At 36.7% G+C, this 21,612-nt stretch overlaps 1 protein-coding gene and 1 long non-coding RNA gene across 2 annotated transcripts in view; both read left to right on the plus strand.

Annotated features, from left to right (window-relative positions):
- The window catches only part of SPATA16 (spermatogenesis associated 16), a gene marked incomplete at its 3' end in the record, with an annotated part of 281,791 nt that extends 262,426 nt beyond the window's left edge, over nt 1–19,365 (plus strand). Inside the window, exon 11 of the mRNA XM_079155144.1 lies at nt 19,243–19,365. Within this exon, the coding sequence (XP_079011270.1) occupies nt 19,243–19,365 (123 nt within the window). The remainder of the gene's footprint in view (nt 1–19,242) is intronic.
- Nucleotides 1–21,612, plus strand: part of LOC306670514 — a 1,027,288-nt gene that overhangs the window by 610,070 nt on the left and 395,606 nt on the right. The gene's annotated exons all lie outside the window — the stretch shown is intronic.

Genomic DNA, 21,612 nt, shown 5'->3' on the forward strand with positions numbered 1-21,612 from the left:
GCTGATCAGCTTTCTTCTGCTGGACCCTTCCCCCATGATGTGCTGCCTTACCTTAGCCCCAAGAAATGAAGTCAGCCATCTATGAACTGAGACCCCTGAAATCATGAGCCCCAAATAAACTTTTCCTCCTCTCAGTTGTTATTGTCATGTATTTTGATCACAGCAATGCAAAAGCTAATTAAAATACATCCAAAATATAGTGGTGTTTTAAAGGAACAATTTAATATTATTGGACCTCTGTGTTGACAATATCACTAGGTAGCTCCTATAATTACTCTCTGATAGTTCAGTCCAATGGCTTCTGGGTGAGGGTTAGAGTCCTGTACAGGTTGGAATGATCTGCACCCCAACGTGGCTGGCTCACATAGCTAACACTTGTCACTTATCACCTGAAGCAGTTGACTGGAATGCCCAAATTTGACCTCTCCATATGAATTCAGTTTCAAAGAGCATTGCAGCTGGGTTCTAAAAGGAACCATTTCCAGAGACAGGAAGTGAAAACTATCCGTCCTCCTAAAGGCTAGTCCCGGAACTGGCAGACCAACTCCACCATATTGATCAAAGCAATCATAGACCAGCCTTGATTCAAAGAGCTGGAGGAATAAATTCTTCTATCAATGAAAAGGTGACATGCACATTCAGTAAGAGAACAAAATAATGGAGACCTTCTTGAGGACAATATACAGTAGCAGTATGGCTCTGTGACCCAGGCTGGAAAAATACCTTCAAGCAAGCAGGAGTTAGGAGGATGGTAAAGTCAAGGCATCCCAGACCTCGAAGATTGTGACACAACACAGCCCCTGCACCCACTGGTGTCTAGGAAGACTCACTGGTGAGCAGCCAATCTTTCCAAATTAAAAGACCTGGTAATGATCATAGCTTTCTAAATGGAAGCTCCTGAGAGGTCTTTAGGAAGATGTGAATGGGAAGGAAAAGGGTGCCAAATTTTTCCCAAGGGCTTTTAATTTGGTTAATGTGACTCTACAAAGGATGATCGTATCACTTTCAGACAATTCCGGTAGCAAGTAAGTAATTTCCTTTTACTGCTACAGAGTTAATTTGCGTGTGCAGGAAAAAAAATAATTAAAAAAAAAACCTAATTGTACAAGCTACACTGTGTTCTGATCTCACTAGAAGTTGATATCAACATCACCACCTCTGAGATCTGTTATCTGTAATAGAAACAGCTGTTGTACCTAATGAAAACACTTGAAATTTTCATCTGAAGCAGCAGAATTATAGCAGAAGCTCCTAGTTCCACATAGTTAAAGGGTCTGTCAGAATCCCCATTACCTAACACAATTTTCTGGGCTCCACTTTGTTATAGATCTATAAAAAACCTATCAAGATGAAATCTGATTCATGAGAGCTGACCTCCTGTCTACATTTTTTGTCTTCTTTGAAGTTTCCCTAAGAACCCAGAAAGAGAGGGAATGAAACTGTCATTTTTTTTCCTGATTCACCAGAATGAAAATGAATTATCTGTAGAGTTCTAGGAAAGTGGTGACTGTTTTGGTTTGGCTTTGAGGAGTATTCCGTTTGTACTAATTAGCTTGAGAAAGATGCGCTCACGTTGGTTTAGCTATGTAGATACAAAATTAGGTAAGTTCTGTTTAAAAAAAAAAGGGGGGGATACATAGGTACATTTTCTTATGTTGGAAAGTCCCATGCCATACCATATTTAATTAAATATATCACAATTTGCATTGTTTGATTCTATAACAAAAATGCCCTAGGAAGCAAACCCTTTTGCATATCCCACAGATCACACACCGCTCATTCATGGGTTCATCAAAAATTTACTGGGTTCCCCTCCTTCATCAGACCCCATCCGAGACATTGGGGATCCAGTCACGTAACAGCAGTGCCACTGGGGTGTTTTTATCCTCTTGAATTACACAATAAAGTACCTAAGAGAAATAGAGAATATGTGATAAAGTAATAAATTCCAAGTGGGGAGGAAGCATAACAGGAAAATGAAGGGCCAAATGAGGGAGGAAATCGCACAGCTCTCTGGAGAAGATCATTCCAAAAGAAGAAGCAGCAAATGCAAACCCCTGGTTGAGTATGCCAAAGCCTGCAAGGAACAGCAAGGAGGGACAAGTAACCAGAGTGTCATGAAAGAGGAGTAAGGTGACGTGTGAGAGGACACCATGCGCTGCAAAAACAAGCAAACAAAAACTCAGCACACTAAGAGGCCAAGTTTAGAGTAGGAAATCAATGGAAGGGGGCAAGGATAGAACCAGGGAAACTAGTCAGAAGGTTAGTGCAGTGATCCAGGAGAGTGCTCATGGTGGTTTGAACCTTCAACCCTGCAGGTTGCAGGGCAGGTGAGAAGGTGGTCAGATTCCATCTTCTGTTCAGAAGAAAGGCAAAGGCTAAAAGAGGCTAAAAGGGTAAAACAAACAACACTCTGAACCAGAGATTAGGAGACAATCAGATTAGGAGAAAATCAGATCAGATGCCACTTCCTTTCTCTGGGCCTCAGTTTTCTTATCTGTAAAATAAGGATATTGGACTAGAAGATCTAAACCTTTTATCAGCTCTGAATGAATGGGTCTGTTAAAGACAGACCTAAAATTAAACAGTAAGCATTAATATTTACTGAACTCTTAATATGTTACAACAGTCTCTTATTGGCTTCACATTTATAAATTCACTAAAATTATAATTTATTAAACGGAGAAGTTTAGCGGTTTGCCTAAAGTCACACAGCCAGTAACTCTCAGGGCCAAGACTCAATGTGATTTTTGAAGCATAATCTTTTCTTGATAGAAACCCAAGATTTGTGCTGCCTGAAAAAGCCTGAGTGACAAGCATTGTATGATAGCTGAACATTCTAGTATGAGTCCAAGTAGCAAATTAAAGTGACCTCCAGCCAAAGTGAAGTTTGGCCATGAACTAGCCCACTTAATAATCAGTTCTCAAAATAAAGTTCGGCTCAGTGGTAGAGCCCTTGCCTAGCACATATGAGGCCCTGGGTTTGATCCTCGGCACCACATAAAAATAAACAAAATAAAAAATAAAGGTATTGGGTCCATTTACAACTAAATATATATATATTTAAAAATAAATAAAGTTCTTTCAATCCAAGCCAAAGAAGTCACTAAGGAAATTTGGTTTTATTTATCCTTGTAACCCACATCGGATCCTCCTTCTCTGTTTCTTTATTTTGCATTTATAGCCAGAAAGAATACCAAGCTTAAATCTGCAAATCCTTGACCTTTAATTCTGCTCCCACTCAGGCAGCCTCAAGCAAGCCACAGCCTCCTGAGAAATGTAATGTGCTGATACCCATTCCACTTTCAGATTCAACAATTTTGTGTCACTCACCAGTGAATCCTGATACCCATTCAAGTCTTAGGAACTAGGTCTGAAGATACAGAGGGGTCTTTAAAAGAAAATTGTGCCAGCTATTAGGTTGGAACACTCTCTTTTCTTCCCACCAAGAATCAAAGAGTTAAGCAACACTCTGCAATCAGAAGAAAAAATTACTTGTTCTTCATTTACAGAGCTCAAGTGTCTTGAGAAGATCAGAATTTAACCTGGTAAAAATGTATTGTCTTGTTCTGCTATGCCTCTGGATCACTGATTTGAGACTAAAGGAGGAAAAATAAACTTTGTTATTTTAAAAGTAATGAGAGAAATGCTCTACAGTATAATCACGGGCCTGTGAGTTTTCATGAAGAGAAATGTTACTCTGAAATTTCATCTAGTATGATAACACACATTGCAAGCGTCAATGAATCCAACTGACAGGGTGTAAGTGGGTATCTGTAAATCATCCTTGTGAATGTTTTCAAAATTATTTACCTTTCTGTGTTACTTTTTATCTCAAATCTTTAACTTATAAATCATGCTTGTTGTCATCACACAGAAATGGCATTCATTGATATACTAATTTGGTTTTTTAAGATGAAAGTGTGATAGAGTCGTATGTCACTTAGCCACTCTGTTCTGCTCAGGACTGTTGACACAGGCAAAGAAAACAGGGGAGAATACAAATTTGGGGAATGGGGCAGGCAGTCAGTTGAGGAAGAAGAGAGAAAAGCAAAAGGGAACATTTTATTTACTTTCCACATCCCCATTCAAACCTGAATCCGTCTAGAAACTCTTCAGAGAGAGGCTGCACACACGGCCCTATCATTCATTGGCCAGTCATTTGGGCTGACTAATGTGTGGCTGGGTTAGTCCTTCTGAGAGTACTGCTGTCTTTTCAAAGATTCAGCAGCCGTACCACTCATTTGCAAAGCAGTTTTTCTGGCAATCAGGCTTTTCCTGTGTGTCTTGTTCTTTAAGGAGTCTCCGCAGATTTATTGCAATTTGATTGTGAATCTTCCAGCTTCTGGTTATGGGCTTCCTCATTAGCATATCCCCAAATTCCTTTACAGTGTGTGCTCCAAGCACGGCTAAGCAGTTCTGTCCATGGCCTAATGCAGCTCAAGTAGAGAAACCTAAGTGCTCGTATTACTGACCATGCTGGGGAGGGGAGGAAAACTTTGAGGGCAAGCAGGAAGGGAGACAAGGTCCAAAGAGCTGAGAAGATGCCAGTCTCCCAGGATAAATCTTTGCAATTCTTGGGATAAATGGTGTGCCAGCGTATCCAGGATAGCCCCCTCTAGTAGAAGCCTCTACAAAGCTCTGGCAGAATCTTCAAAGACTGTGCCTTTGGGGCACGCAGACCTGAAGAGGAGGACCCCATCTTTCAGTATTACACACAGCAAAACCAACTCTAGCCTAAGGAATAGAGAAGGTCAAAAGCCTGAGTCCCATTCAGCTCCCTACCACAGTGAAATGCTGCGATTCTAGATGATGACTTTCAGTTATCACTTTCATCTATCGCCCCTTCCTTTGACTGGAAGGGGAAAGTCTGGAGTACATTTTTTCTGTCAGTCAGCTTTCCATCATTGTGACAAAATACCTGAGATAATCAGTTCAATAAGGGAAAAGGTTTACTTTGGCTGAGTTTAAATCTTTTGTTCCATGGTAGCTTGACCCCATTGTTTTCAGCCTGTGATAGCTCAGTACACCTTGGTGGGAGTAAACAGCAGAGAAGACCTGTTTACCTCGTAGCTGCTAGAAATCAAAGAAAGAGACGTGAAGGGCTGGGGTCCTTCAAGGACATGCTTTCAATGACTTAACTTCCTTCTCACAAGGCCCCTACTTAAAGTTCTGTCACCTTCCAATGGCACCACAGGCTGAGGACTAAGTCTTCATGAGGTCTCTCAGGGGACAGTCAAGATCCAGGCTAAAGCAGTCATTAAACATTTTCAGCAGCTACATCTGCCAATCACCCATTTCCCACCTGTACTTGGCCTTGTCTCCAAAACTAAGAACACTTATTTTATATCCTTTGTTCACTGAAAATACTGTATTTTAAAACTTTGATGATTTGGCAGGAAATTTCTACAGTGGAAGAAGTATTTCTGTACAAGAGTCAAATCCTAGCCTGGCCCTCATCTAGGGAGCATGTATCCAAGAGCTTAGCCATTTTTAAACAGGAGTTTATCAAAGTGCTGACAGAGCTAATCTGATATCATGCACATGGACCTAATAAGAGATTCTGTTACTCAACAAATAATCAAGCTATCCTCCTGTCTGAAGCTTGCTTCTGAGTAACTATCACAATTGAAACAAGCTATAGAAAAATTTACTTCATATAAATAAGTTAATATTGACAATGATGAATGTTATCAGTGATTATTATTGATCTCAGTATGTGTCAAGCTCTTCAATACATTTTCACATTTAATGATTGCAACAACCCTAGAACAGAGACATCATTATCTCTCCTTTAAAAGACAAGAAAAAAGAGCTTTGTAAAATTAATAAAGAAATGAACTCAAGTTTGTAGTGCCAGGGTTTGGTTTTGAGTCAGACTTGAATCAAAAATAGTGTTCCCAGTCACTATCTGGAATATTTATGTCCAAACAAATGCAAATGCTAAAAGTCAGTGGCACAAGCGCAGATCTGTAAGGAAGCCAATGAGACAGGCTCTGCGTCTTCTCTGTGGCAGTGAGTGGGATAGAAGCATCAGAGACTATTGTGGGCATCCCCCATCCTTCTCTAGAGCACAGCCTACTGCCCATCTGGACACTTACCCACACTGCTTTGCAGCAGCTGCCTGACCAAATCTGAACCCCAGCACCCACAACTCTTGCCTGAATCATACTGCTTTTATGTCTCCCCTCAGTAGACACATCATGTTTAGTTTGGCTTTGACAATTCATCATTTTTCCCCTTCCTGCAACTTCAGGACTTCAAGAAAACAGAAGCCCAGTCATCCCTGCAGTGCTCTTACTGTTGCTCTGAAGGTCACTCTTCAGTGAGTCATCTGCATTAGCATTCTGGGGTGCTCCAGGCTTCCAAGGGAAGCACAGTTCTATGGTGCACATCGACCATAACTGCACCCCAAGCTTTACCATCACATCACAGAAGACCTTGAGGCTGGGCCTGGAACAAGGCATTATTTACCTCCTGCACGTTTGGGGTTCTTTGCCTGCCTGACCCATTTAAAGCTAATATAGGGACATGACTAAGCAGAAATTGGAAGTTCTCATATTATTTCAAATCTGTTAGTGTTTTATCTTTGCAAAGACTTTTCAGAATGCATCTTTTAAAAGTTGAGGGTAATATTGATTGGGGCATATAGGAGAAGAACATATATATCTCGATAGCACGTTAGACTGAAGAGTAAGTTTGCAGTTCATTCTACAAGTTGCTTCCTTTAAATTACTAAAAGTGTCTTCTTCGCTTGGTAGCCCAGCATTTTATGGCATATATTTTTTATAGTTATGCAATTCTTCATAATTCTTGAAAATAAAAGAACAACAGCTTATACCACTTCGTGGCTAAATGAACCATAGGACATCTTCCATTCTGAATTGAAAGTGGGATTAATACAGAGTTCACAGCAATTGACTTGTAGCTTATTCAGTCATTTACAATATACTCATTACAGCTTCCGTATTTTGGAGAAGGACAAGAATAAAAGTGTCTTTATATGCAATTATATGGGAAAGTATGGGTCATTTGTCATTCTATGACTTTCTTAAAATAGAACATGTGGAGATGAAGACAAGACACACACAAATTCTGTAAGCACAAATAAACCCGTATCTCTTAGTAGTATCAAAACTGTATGAAACTTATGTGCACTCTACTAAAATGGCCTTTTGTTGAAGAACAGACTCTAGAGGAACATGAGATAACTGATGAAAAGACAACTGTGTGCATATGTTGAAGAGATCCTAGCCCAAAGATAGGGTGAAGTTAGGTCCACCTCTTATTGTGTTAAAAGGAATTCAGGATGTTTTTGCTTCCCACTGTGTCTGCTAGATAGAATCCCTGCCATATCAGTGTCAGAAAAGTACAGCTTAACCAGAAAGTTGAAATGAGATCTCAAGTCTCAAAACGAAATGCCCAAAATGTCCAGATTTCATTCACAGATCATTCTTCAAAACAAGAATGAGGAAGGCTCAAGTGAAACGAAGAAGATCATCAATAGATGCCCAGATGGGAATATTAGAGATATTAGAATTTTCTGAGAGATGTTGTAAAACAACCATCATAAAAATGAGCAATCATAAGCACACTTAGATGAAAAAATAGTCTCAGCATGTAAACAAACAAAAAAAAACATCAAAAGTAGAAGATATAAAGTAGAAACAATTCAAAATTTTAGAACTGAAAACTCACTAAACAGAAAACCTCATTAGATGGACTCAACAGCAGAATGAAGGGAACAGAGGAAATTATCAGTGAAATGAGAATAGGACAATGGAAATTATCAAATATGAACGATAAGGGGAAAATAGATGAGGAGATAAATGAAGAGAATCTCTGGGACCTGTGGGACAACAACCAGTCTCATATTTGTGTGGTGGGCAGGGCTGAAAAGGTTCTTAGAGAAGCAAAGTAAACTTTCCAAATTTCCAAAAGATGTAAAACTATAGATTCAAGAGGCTGAGTTAAAATAAAAAATAAAAATAAAAATCCAAAGAAATTGATACCAGAATATGTCAGATTCAAACTTGTGAAAACTAAAGACAAAAATTCTTAAAAGCAACGAGAGAGATGTGCACTACCTAATAAGGAAAACAACTCAGACCACAGTGTTTTGTTTTTTTTTTTCATAAGAAAATATGAAGGCCAAAGGAAAGTGGCTCAATATTTTTGAAGTATTGAAAGAAAATAATTTTTAACCCAGAGTGTTATACCCAATGAAGATATCTTTCAGGAATAAAAAAGAAATCAAGATGTTCTCATAAGAAAACCTAAGAGAATTTGTCAACAGTAGACCTACCCTATAACTAATGTCTACAGAAAGTTCTCTAAGTGGAAAAGAGACAATAAAAGAAAGATCCCAAAGTATCAAAAAGGCTTAAAGAACACAACAAGCAAAACTATGAATATAAACAATAAACTTTATTTCTGTTCTTCATGGTATGTGATGATAGAAGCAAAAATAAAAACTGTATAATGTGGTTCTAAATGTATATTGAGGAAATATTTAAGACAAGAATATTGTAAACTGGGGAGAATGAAGAGACATTTGGAAAGTATTGATTTTGCACTTCAGTCAAACGAATGAAGATATCAACAGGCCATGATAAACACACACACACACAGTATATTATCTGGAGTAACTACTTTAAAAGCAATACAAAAAGATATATCCAAAACACTAGACATATCAAAGTGTAATTCTAAAAAAACTGTATAAGTATTCACAGGAAGAGTAAAACAAAAAATAAAATCATAGACTAAGTTCTAACATACCAATAATTACATTAAATTTAAATGGCCTAAATATGACAATTAAAAAGCAGAGACTGGCACAGTTGATTTCAAAATATGACCCAACAATATGCTATCTACTAACTTACTTCAAATATAATAGCACTTCAAATATAATCAAATCAAAAGACAGAAAAGGATATACCATGTAAACATTAATAAAAGGAAAGAAGTAATGACTGATATCAGACATAGTAGAACTCCAAAGAAAATTACCAGAGAAAGGAAGGGATATTCCATAATAATGAAAGGATCAATCCACCAAAAAGACATAACAATTCTAAATGTGTATGCACAAACAACAGGGCTTGAAATTATATGAGGCAAAAGTTGATAGGATTAAAAAGACTAATAGACATGTCCACATTAACAGTTGGAGATTTCAACACCCCTCTCTCACCAATTAATAGAAAAAATGTAAAATATAAAATCATCAAGGATACAGAATAACTCAATTATACCACAAACAGGACCATCAGTCTACACCATCTAACCAACATTTATAGAAAAATTCACCCACAAACAGCAGAATATACATTCTTTTCAAATGTCCATGTAACATGTAACAAATAGACTATATCCTAAATCATAAATGAACCTTAATAAGTTTTTTTTTTAAACTGAACTCATAAAGAAAGTATTCTTCAACCACAATGGATACAAACTTGAAGTCAAGAACAGAAAGATAACAGGAACATTTCCAAAGGCTTGGATAGTTCATAGATCAAAAGAGAAAGCCTCAAGAAAATGGAAAAAAATACCTGAACACAACATATGAAAATGTGTGGGACATAGCTAGAACAGCACTAAGAAATTCATAATGTATGCATTATGAGAGAAAAATCTCAAATCAGTAATTGAAGCCCTACCTCAAAAAATGAGAATATGCAGAGTATGGTATTTGTGTATGGAATCTGTGCTTTATTCCTATTTTTCCCAGCACTTTGATGAGTAAAATATTGTATGTGTTGTTAAAGAAATACAGATTATTGCTTTAATAGGATGATAATTATGAAAATAAAACATGAAACTATATATAAAAAATACTAGAACTATAAAAGGAAAATTAATATAAAGCATGCAGAAAAAACTTATAATAAAGACCAGAAATCAATAAAATTGAAAACAGAAAATCAACAGAACAAAAAACTGACTCTGAAGAGATCAACAAAGTTTAAGTCATCTAGCAAGACTGATGAAGAAAAAGGAGAAGACACAGATCACCAATATCAATAATAAGTTGGAAAATCACTACAGATACTGTAGACACTAAAAGGATAAGGGAATGAATGCTTTAAGCAATTCTACCTATAAAATACTACAACTTGGATTAAATGTACCAGTTCCTTAAAAAAATACAAACTAACATAACTTATCCACTATAAAATAATATGAATAACCCTATAACTATTTATAATTATAAGCTCACAAAAAGGAAATCTTTGAGCTTACCTGGTTCCACTGAATAATACTACTATTTAAAGTGTGAACCCTAATTCTTCATAATTTCTTTTTTTTACCAGTTTGGCAAACCATCTACACAATTTATTTTAAAGACTACAAGAGGAAGTAACCCTTCCCAATTTATACCATAAAACTAGTATCATTCTGATACCAAATCGGGTACCAAAAAAAGACAAACTATTGTGAATATAGATTCAAAAATCCTTAAAATATTAGCAACTAGGATTCAGCAATATATAAAAATAATTTTTTGCACTATAACCAACTGAGGTTTATTCCATAGATGCAAGGATGTTCAAGTATTTAAAAATCAATGTATTCTACTATATTAATAAGCTACAGACAGAAAATCAACTGAGCATATCAACTGATGTAGAAAAAGCATTTGAAGAATGGGGAGTGGTTCACTCCTCAGTCAATACCCAAAAGACTTAAAGTCTGCATACTACAGTGATGCAGCCACATCAATATTTATAGCATCTCAAGTCACAATAGCTAAGCTACAGAACCAACCTGGATGCCCTTCAATAGATGAATGGATCAAGAAACTGTGGTATATACACACAATGGAATATTACTCAGACTTAAAGGAGAATAAAATTATGGCATTTACAGGTAAAAGGATGGAGTTGGAGAATATCCTATTAAGTGAAATATATCAATCCCAAAAAAACCAAAGACCAAATGTTTTCTCTGATATGTGGATTCTGATCCATAATGGGGTGGAGGTGAATGGAGGAATTTTGGATTGGGCAGAGGGGAGTGAGGGGAGGGAAGGGGGTAGGGGAATGGGAAATATGGTGGAATGAGATGAACATCATTACCCTAGGTACTTGTATGATTTCATGAATGGTATGACTCTACATCATGTACAACCAGAGAAATGAATAGTTGTGCTCCATTTGTGTACAATGAATCAAAATGCATTCTGCTGTCATGTATAACTAATTAGAACAAATTAAATTTTAAAAATAAATATAAAAAAAGAAAAAGCATTTGAAAAAATTCAACACTCATTCACAATAAAAATGCTCAGAAAATTAGAAACGTGGGGGAACCTCTTCAAATTGTTAAGTAGTATCTACAAAAATGCTACAGCTAACATTACCCTTTATAGGATAAGAATGTTTGTTTTCCCTCTAAGATCAGCATCAAGTCAAGGGTGTCAGTTCTCATCAGCCTTATTCAACATAGTGCTGGAATTCTAGTCACTGCAATAAGACAATAAAAATTAATAATAATAGGAATGAAGAACAGAAATGAAAAAATAAAACTGCCTGTATTTGCAGATGATATAATTGTCCCATCGAAAATCCCACACGATATATGAAAGACTCAGTGACTTTAGCTATGTTGCAAGACACAAGATAAAAGTTCAAGATTTCATTGTATTTCTATGTACTAGCAGGGATCATGGACACTGAAACTTAAGATACAGCACCATTTACAATTGTTCAAAAGAATAATTATTTAAAATTTTTCAAAATAAAATATTTTGGTGTGAATCTAACAAAGCATATGCAGGACATATATGTCCAAAATCCACAAAACAGTGATGAAAAAAATTGAAGCTCTAAACCAATAGAGAGAGAATTAGAAGATTTAGAAGATGCAGCATAGTATAGACATCCATCGCTCATAATTGATATAGAGATTTAACATAATTTCTATTAAAATTCTAACAAGATGTTTCATAGAGACAAGACAAGATTATGATAACATTTATAGAGAAAGGCAAAGGAAACAGACTAGCTAAAACACTTTGGGAAAGAATGAAGTGGGAGGAATCAGTCTACCCAATTTAAAGACTTTTTATATAGCTTCAGTAATCAAGACTTTGTGGTATTGGTGAAGGGACAGAAGCATAGCTCAATGGAACAAAATAGAGAACCCAGAAATAAACTTATATAAATATGCTCAACTGACTTTTTTTTTATAAAGGTGCAAAAGCAACTCAATGGAGGAAGGAGCTTTCTCAACAAATGGTGCTGGAGCATATGGACAATCACAGCAAAAAAAAAAAAAAAAAAAAAAAACGAAAGCCCCAAGAGCCATGATCTAACTCAAAGAAATTAACTCAAAATAGGCCACAGACCTAAATTTAAAATGTAAAACTATAAAACTTTTAGAAGAAAAACAGGAGAAAATCTTTGGGGTCTTTTTCTAATTGATCAATTAGACTTCATCAAAATTAAAAACTTTTTTTTAATATATTTTTAGTAGTCAATGGATCTTATTTATTTATTTATTTATTTATATGTGGTGCTGAGGATCGAACTCAGGCCCTCACACATGCCAGGCAAGTGCTCTACCACTGAGCCACAACTCCAGCCCCCAAATTAAAAACTTTTGATCAGTGAAAGACTATTTAAAAGAATAAAAGGACAAGCATAGAGTGAGAGAAAATATATGCAAACCATGTATCTTACAAAGAACTAATATATAGAAAGTATAAAGAACTCTCAAAATTCCAACAGTATCTGGGCATGGTGGTGCATGCCTATAATCCCAGTGACTCTGGAGGCTGAGACAGGAGGATCAGCCCTAAAGAGCTTAGTAAGACCCTGTCTCTAAGCATCCCTGGGTTCAATCCCTAATACCAATTAATTAATTAATTAATTAATTCAACAGTATAATAAAGTCAATCCAATTTGAAAATGAGCAAAGATATAAACAGATAGATCACCACTGTGAATGTTCTAGTAAAAGATGTTCAACATCACTAGGGAAATCATTAGGGAAATAGAACCACAATGAGATGATGTTTTATATATATACTATAAATAATATATAAACATATAAATAATGTTTTATATATGTGTATGATACATAATATATATCAGAATGGCTAACATAAAAAATAGTGGCAACACTAAATGTTAATAAGAATGTAGAGAAATTGAATAATTCATGCATTGCTAATGGGAATGAAAAACGGTATAACCACAGTAAGAGTAACTACGTGACCACAGAAACTCCTATCATGTTTTATATGGCTGTACCATACAAAATAATGTGGCAGTTTCTTTTAAAAAATAAATAAATATGCAATTCCCTCATGACCCAAGAACATGGGACATTTATGCCAGAGAAATGAAGACACGTTCACACAAAAACCTGTACACAAATGTTCACATCAACTTATTCATAGTAACACAAACTTTAAATAATCTAGCTATCCTTTAAAGGGTGAATAGTTTAACCAACTATGGTACATGGTACATCCATACCATGTAATATTACTTAGCATTAAAAAGAAACAAATTATTGATACAATAATCTGAATAAATTTCCAGAAACATATAGAGTTACATACTATCTGATTCCATTTAAATAACCTTCATTTCTATAATTTTGTCATTATAAGAAGGTAATTTGTGAGAACTGATTTGTGGCTGCCAAAGGTTAAATAAGATGCAGGTCAGGAGAAAACTGGATGTGCTATAAATGGGCAATATGAGCCAGGTTTGGTAGTGAAGGCCTAGAATCCAAGCTACTTGGGAGGCTGAGGCAGAAGGATGGCAAGGTTGAGGCCAGCGTTAGCAATTTAGCAAGACCCTGTCTCAAAATTAAATAAAGGGCCAGGGATGGAATTCAGTGCTAGTGTGCTTGCCTAACATGCACAAGACCCTGGGTTCAATCTCCAAAACTACCGGGAAAAAAAAAAAAAAAAAGGTAACATGAAAAGATTTTTGTGATTTTGTGGTGATAGAACTGTTCTGTTTTGACTATATAAACATCATGTCTTGTCTGTGGTATTCTTTTATAGTTTTGCCAGATGTTTGCATGAAGGGGAAATGAGTAAACAGAACAAAGTTTCTTCCTCTATTGCTTCTTAGTGATGCATGTGAATCTACAAATATCCCAACATGAAAAGTTTAGTAATATATACTCAAACCTTCAGATAAATTATACCACTAAATAATGTTGAAAACAGAATTTTAAAAAATTATGCATGGTGCCTTAGTCTGTTCAGTCTGCTATAATAAAATACCATAAGCCAAATGGTTTCTAAACAACAGAAATTTATTTCTCATAATTCTGGAGATAGGGAAGTCCAAGATCAAGGCAATAGCAGATTTAGTGTCCAGTAAAGTCCTGTGTTCTAGTTTGCAGATCATGTCTTCTTACTGTTCTTCACATGGTGTTTGTAATTTAAGAGCTGATAATACAAGACTGGGAGTATAGTTCACTTCTAGAGAGTTTGCATAGCACTTGTAAGGTCCTAGGTTCAATCCTCAGTACAGCACAGGAAAAAAAAAAAAGAGTCTGTAATACAGTCTGGCATGGAGATTTTTGCATGTTTTATAACATCTCAAGAGTAGGTACCTCAGATTTTCATGTTGTACTCTTACGATTAAAATCCTGAACAATATACCAAATCCACTAAAGATAAAAGAGAAATATAAGGGTTTGTCTGTTTGAATACCAGCCATAATTAAAGGAAACTGACATATTATAGTAGAAACAGCTCTGTTTCAGAAATTAAGTTTATTTTAGAAATTAATTTCAAGCCTGTTTGAAAACAATTGTAATTCTAATAAGAATTACAATTCAAACCATTATGGATGATAAATATTTAAAAGCATTTGGTCTGGAAATTAAATTGGAACAGAGCAAAGAAACTCATGTTATGAAATCCACTCTGGTAGAGTGAAATGTCTGTTTTGCAGAGAGGATTTTGATCCAAACTGCTAATCATTGAAAATACATTCTTATTCTGTAACCACCATGATAGTCATAGAAACCTAATATTTATTCCTCAAGCTTCTTTCTTCTAGGAAAAAAAAAAATCTTTTAAAACCTTATTTTTTAAGTAAAAATTTTTTGAGCGTCCAATTCCCAAGGCATGAACACATGCAAGCAAACCCATATGCACATTCTTAATCTTCTTTCTTGGATCCAGACTACATGGAATCTAAGAGGAAGCCCCAAATTCAAGGCCAGCATCTTTCTTCTTGGTGTGACTTCAGAAGAAGTCTGAATTGGACGACTTCTCAACTGCCATTACTGGCAGGAGTCCACTCTTGTTCTCAAGGCCCACACTGAGCCTGGGTAGGGGGCACCCACCAAGTAGTAACCTTCGAACTGTAGAAAAGGTGAATTTTTGAAAGCATCAAAAGTCATGTGTGAGGAGAAAGTCAGAACTTATTTGAGTTTCTTCTTACCTCTGTCTTAAATGGTTATATTCATTTACTAGGACCACCACAGCAAAATGCCAAGCTCTGAGTGGCTTAAATGACAGAAATTTATTGTTTCACACTCCTGGAGACTAGGAGCCTAAAATCAAAGCATCCACAAGGTTGGCTCCTTCTGAGGGCTGTGAGGAAGACTCTGTCCCATGCCTCTCCCCTGGTCTGGGGGGTTTGCTGGCAGTCTTTGTGGCTTGTCGGCTTGTAGGAGCATCACCCCCGTCTCTGCCTGCATCCTCATACGGGACTTTCCCTATGTGCTTATCTGTCTCCAGATTGCCCAGTTTTATGCAGTTTCCAGTCATTTTGGATTTGAATGACATCAGTCTAACTTGATTACCTAGGTAAAATCCCTATCTCCAGATGAAATCATGTTGTAAAGTATTGGGAATTAAAATTTTAATGTATGAATATAGAGGGCAACACAATCCATATTAAACTATATTCAAATCTGTAGCAGTAATATTTGAATATAAATTAAAAGGACCTGAGAAACTAGTTGATGACAACTTCCTTCCTGTTTAACATGAATTATAATCACCAGCCATCCGATAGGTCAGAATCTGCCCTCCTGCTGAGAATTTCAGTTCCCCTCAGTCATCAGACAGCCCCAGATTCTCTGCAAACTCCTTTGGTCTGATGCCCGTATAACCATTAGCCAAGTCTGCATTGGCACATACATACATAAGAAAATGCCACCTGCCCATTTTGCAAATGGGAAAATTAGACCCAGGATGACCACGTAGCCTCTCTGATCCAGTTAAGCAGGTAGCTTTTGTACCAAAAAGAGGTCTCAAAAAGCTTCTGCTTCAAAAAACCAGCTCATTTCCTCCCTTACATACTTACATATTTCTTTGTATTTTATTTTCCTAAGGGCTTTATAGAAATTTCTATCATTTGCAATCTGTTCTTCTTAGTTATGGGAATCTATTTTCTCTTAAGCATTTTTCTTCTCTTGACTTAAAAAAAGAAAATAAAGAACCAGCTTTACTGAAAACACGTCGCAGCTCTCCTACACGTCAGTAAGTACAGAAGCTAAAATTGCCTTACTTCACTGCACACAGTGTCATTCACCTAATGGTGTAATCTAGGGGAGCAACCTCTGGCTCGACGATACAAGTGCTCATCTTTAGGACTGGATGACTTAGATCTAACGTGAATACGAGTCCTGGGACTTTAGGACTGGGTGTGTCCTCAGACATTACGCAGGCCAACCCTCTCTTAAAACAAATGTTGGTGAAAACTGAAGCTCAGAATTGTCAAGTGTCTTTCCTGGAGTCAAAGAGCAAGACTGTAATAAGTCAAGCTAAAAACAACTCAATGCTCCTGCTGAGTCTTCACCCAGGAACCTTTCTACCTCTGCCCATTTCAAGTATGTTATTCACACCTTGCCTTAATAGTCTCAAAGCTAATTAGAGGTAATAGAATCGTGGAGATGAAAACCGAGCCTATGCAGTTTACAGGAGGGCCTCCTACATGCTCCATACCAAGCATCACTCCAATTATAGGAAAACACGTGGGTTTCTGAATCTGTTCAAATCTATTTTCAGAGAGTAGGATTATTGATGATCAACCATATCCTAGGTTCTGGTACTACTGGACACCTTGGACCTAGCTCCTGCCTTTGGAGTTTAAATCCAGGTGGTAAGACAAAGATAGAAATCATCATAAGCAATTAAGTGAAAAAAAAATTACAATGTACAGAGATGAATGAGCTGTTATGGGAATATGTCACTGAGATACCCACCCTGCAGTAGATTATAAAGGAGGACTTTTCCGCAGCATTGATGTTTAATCTGAACTCCAGAGGATACATAATGGTGCTGATAGACATCTTCCATCAGAGGATATGGCATAAGGAAGATCAAGGTGTTCAGATAACTTAGAGATGTACCACATGGCTAAAGTCAATGGAGCAAGGTTACACAGAACCAAAGGCACATGAAACCAGTTCACCAGATCTGGACAGGCCACGTTAAACGTTTAGGATTCCACTAATAGTATTTAAGCAAGGGAAAGATGTGATCAGAGTTTTATGTTTAAGTGGTCATCTCAGTATCATTATGAGGTGGATTGAAAGGACATAATGGAGAGAGACCAGGTGGGAGACCACATAGGCCAGGTGCAACGTGCATGCAGTGTGTTCTCCAGACCCCCTGACTTAATTCTTTAGTGTCCTTTATTCCAATGATATATTTTGTGTTTCTTTGTCCTTTTTTTAATGAAAGGCAACTCAGTTTCAAGACTACTCTTAATGAAAATAATGTAAAAAAAAAAGAAAGAAGCCACTTGATGGATAATTAAAAATAATTATTTTTCTGTCTCATTGAAGAAAGCTTTTTTGTTGTTGTTGCATTAGGATTGTAATTTCAAATTGTAGTTGGGCTAATTGCAAACATCTAATTGTAAAGAGCTTTGATTTAAATGATACATTTTCTGTGCAAATGACATGAGTGAGTCATCAACTCAACTATCCAAGTAATGGCAAAGTGTCATCCGTTATGTTTGTGTTGATTGTGCTCTGTGTGAATTTTTCACTTATTAATTTGGTGAAAACTGGATAGCATAAATGTATGGAATACATCAAATAATGTATTGATTTCATGAGTGGATCCAAAAATATTCTGCCAAATTTATTTTGATGATTCCTGTAATGACGAGATATCATAAATGACGATGTACTTTCAGAGAAATTTACCTGGTGTCATTTTTTAAAGGCTTTCAAAAAGAATCCTCTTCACATAAATAAGTTATCTTGTTTTCTTAAGGAGTCCAACAGACAGTTTCTATAACCCAGTGTGATATAAGACCTAAGCATAACATACGGATGAGTGCCACCATTTATTATTCTCTTTTTGACAATTTGAATTATCTTTTGGATATTACTCTGAAAGATAAATCAAACTGTTTAAAAGTGGAACTCAAAATTGGAAAATTGAAGTTCTAAGTGCTTTCATCTTGAGTAGTAAGTGCTCTAGCTTTGGGCTAACTTTATGACAATGGGCTCTTTAGTGAGAGATGGTAGACGAATATAATATGCAGGTCTTTGGAGTCGAGGTTGAGTATGAATTTTTATATCTACTGACTCTCATGAGAGCTCAATTCAGCACAGATATAAACTTTTATATTATAATTCCTTCAAACAAACAGTATAATACATTCAACCAACTACCACTGAATAATTAAGAATCTGGGGGGTAGAAAAACCAATAGGTTTTTTTCTTTCGACAACTATTGTTTTGGATGTCATTATTTTACCTCATTCCTTGGGGTGTAGCATTTGTAAAGGAAATGCATTTTTCCAATTTTCCTTTTGATTTAAAAGTTCTTGCCGAAAACAATTAGAATATTCATTTTTCTCCCATCTTGGCCATGGCCTTACAAGTGCTAGAGTTTCTGCTTTTGAAGGGGTGGATTTGTTTTCTCTCTTATTTTTGATAAAGGCAGTACAGAAAGACTTGCTGTAAATTAACTTTTCCCCAACCACTTCCTTTTGAGATCCCTGGTCTCGCTGTTCAAAACAGTGTGATAACGATCTCCCGTTTCCACTGCTACTACAGGAGACTGAGTGATAAAGCAAAGGCCATGTGTCTGCTACATGTTCTCGAGGCCGGGGAATCTTAAATGGAAACAAGGAGGCATCTGCCCTAACCGTTTCCATCTGCCAGTTCTGTTTCAACATGGACCTGCATTTGTCCTTTAACTTTAAGTACCCCACCATCTTCATCAGCATACAAAACCCAGGAACACAACAACAAATCTTCTCATATCTGTTTATTTCTTCTAGATTGGACGAATTGAAGATTTTCTATACCAGTTAGAGGACAGTTTCTTAAAAACCAAAAAACTGAGAACTGCTAGAAGGCAAAAAACCAAAATGAAACGGCTTCAAACAGTGCAGCAAAGCTAGTCACTAAGGAGCAGGTCTCACCACCAGAAGTCCCAGGGAAGGAGGCCAGGGCAGCTGCCCAGCCTGACTGTCCCCAAGGCATGGGGTGCTACTTCCCTTGGCTCATTGGCAAAGACATTCTATGTTCATTAATCTCAACTGGCAGCAATAAATGTTCTTGGCAAGTTTGGCTTTGACTCTCGTTCATATTTGTCTTGTTTAGCGAAATAGATTATAAAATAAATATTGCTGACTCTTTTACCTGCCTTGTTCTTTCAAAATTTACTAAGTTATATCAGGTCTACCCAAGAATGCCTGTAACAGACATCTATACTCATGTGTGCTCACTACAAATTATTCACATGACACATACAGATATGAACAGATGATATAAATGCAAATTTAAAATTATAAAACTGATAATATAGTTCCTCTATCCTTATGGAGATGGTCCTATGTGGTTTGGTAATATCATCATTAAGGTGTCTCATTAAAACTTCCATTCTTTCCTCTGGGTCTTTTATATCGTGTTTTCCCTGCCCCTGAAGTGATGCAACACAAATTCACATATTTGACAAGGTTGTGAATCAACTACCATCACTCAAGACTTCAACTAATGCCAACAAGAGGAATGAGAATAGGGAGAGTCAGAGGAAACCAGACACAGAGTAAAATAAACAGGAAGACATGATTTTTTAAATAATGAGAAAATAAATAGGATCTCATAGCACACTGACAATAAACAAGAAAAAAAGGAACAAAACAGTGCTGAATCTTTCTTTATACAATGGTATTATTAAAGGAACCAACCAGTAACTTGGTCTTAATGTATGTTAGATTTAGGTGGTCACAGTAATGCAAAATATAAATATATTTACAAATTTTGAAATAATATAATCAGGACCCTCATTTCCTTGGGGACACTTGCGTAGCCCTAACTTTTAACAAATAGTTGCCTCTTTCTACCCCACCCTATAAGGGGAACCCACCACCAGGGCCAGCACATCCTCTGGAGATACCTTATTAATGAATTCAGTTAAAGACAGCAAACTTTAAGGAGTTCCCTTTTGTTTCTAAACTCACATTAGAACAACATCTCACTCCTTTCTTGTAAACACTGAAAAACTATTTTCTTTTTAAGAACACTGGTGTCTAGGTCAATGTGGGCATCTCAGGTAAATGTCTCAGCTTCCCATTTGACCACTGCTGCTATTGCTTCCTTTGACCTTGTCCGGGAATCTCCCATCATTAAAAAATGAATGAATAAAAGTGTGGTGACAAGAAATACACTCTTTTGCCACCATTTTCTTGGACATGAAGATAAGAGATTTCATTCTGTAACATTTGAAAGACATTAAATGTAAGCCCAAACAACAACATTTCGGTCAAACGCAAGAGATATACACTTGACGATCAACCAGATTTCAATATTATTAATTGTGCAGTTAGTCCATGCCCTGAATGCTTTGATAACCTCAGTTTCCTTTGTCTTCTGCTACTCACTGTGTCCCTTTATCTTTTTACTAATGCACTCTGCATGGAGAGCAGATCTATGCTGATCTCTGATGCTGAGAGCAACTTGCCTTTTGAAATATCTAAACAGATTTTCCCCAAACTGCTCACCTTAGAATGGTTGTTTGTACCCATAAAATGTGTTTGGGAGACTACCACTGGGCATTCTTCCGGACAAAGAAGTTTGAGTTCAGAACTCCCACCTCCCAAAGAGGAATCCCAAAGGAAGTTTCCCACCACCACATAAAATCCATGTGTTCTAGTACATATCTGCCTTAATTCCAGGCACTTGATCATTCTTTGAGGCATTTTGTTGTGTTTATCAACTTTTCATTTTCAAATTTTTAAACCTATGGAAAAGTGGCAAGGGTAGTATAATATAAATGACATACCCTTCAACACAGTTCAGTTTTCCCTCATTATTAACATAATTGCTTTCTCTCTGTCCCTCTGTATCTCATCTCTTCTTTCTCTCTCTCTCTCTCTCTCTCTCTCTCTCTCTCTCTCTCTCTCTCTCTCTCTCTCTCTCTCTCTCTCTCTCTCTCTCTCTCTCTCTCTCCCCCTCTCTCTCTCTCTCTCCCTCCCTCTCTCTCAAAAAAAAAAAAAAAAAAAAAAAAAAAAATCCAGCCAGGCATCGTGGTTCATGCCCATAATCCCATCAAATAGGGAGGCTGTCGCAGGAGGATTGCAAATTCGAAATCATCCTCAGCAACTTAGCGAGGCCCTAAGCAACTTAGTGAGACCCTGTCTCAAAGT

The sequence above is a fragment of the Sciurus vulgaris genome, assembly GCF_902686455.1.
Source record: "Sciurus vulgaris genome assembly, chromosome: 10".
NCBI lineage: Eukaryota > Metazoa > Chordata > Mammalia > Rodentia > Sciuridae > Sciurus > Sciurus vulgaris.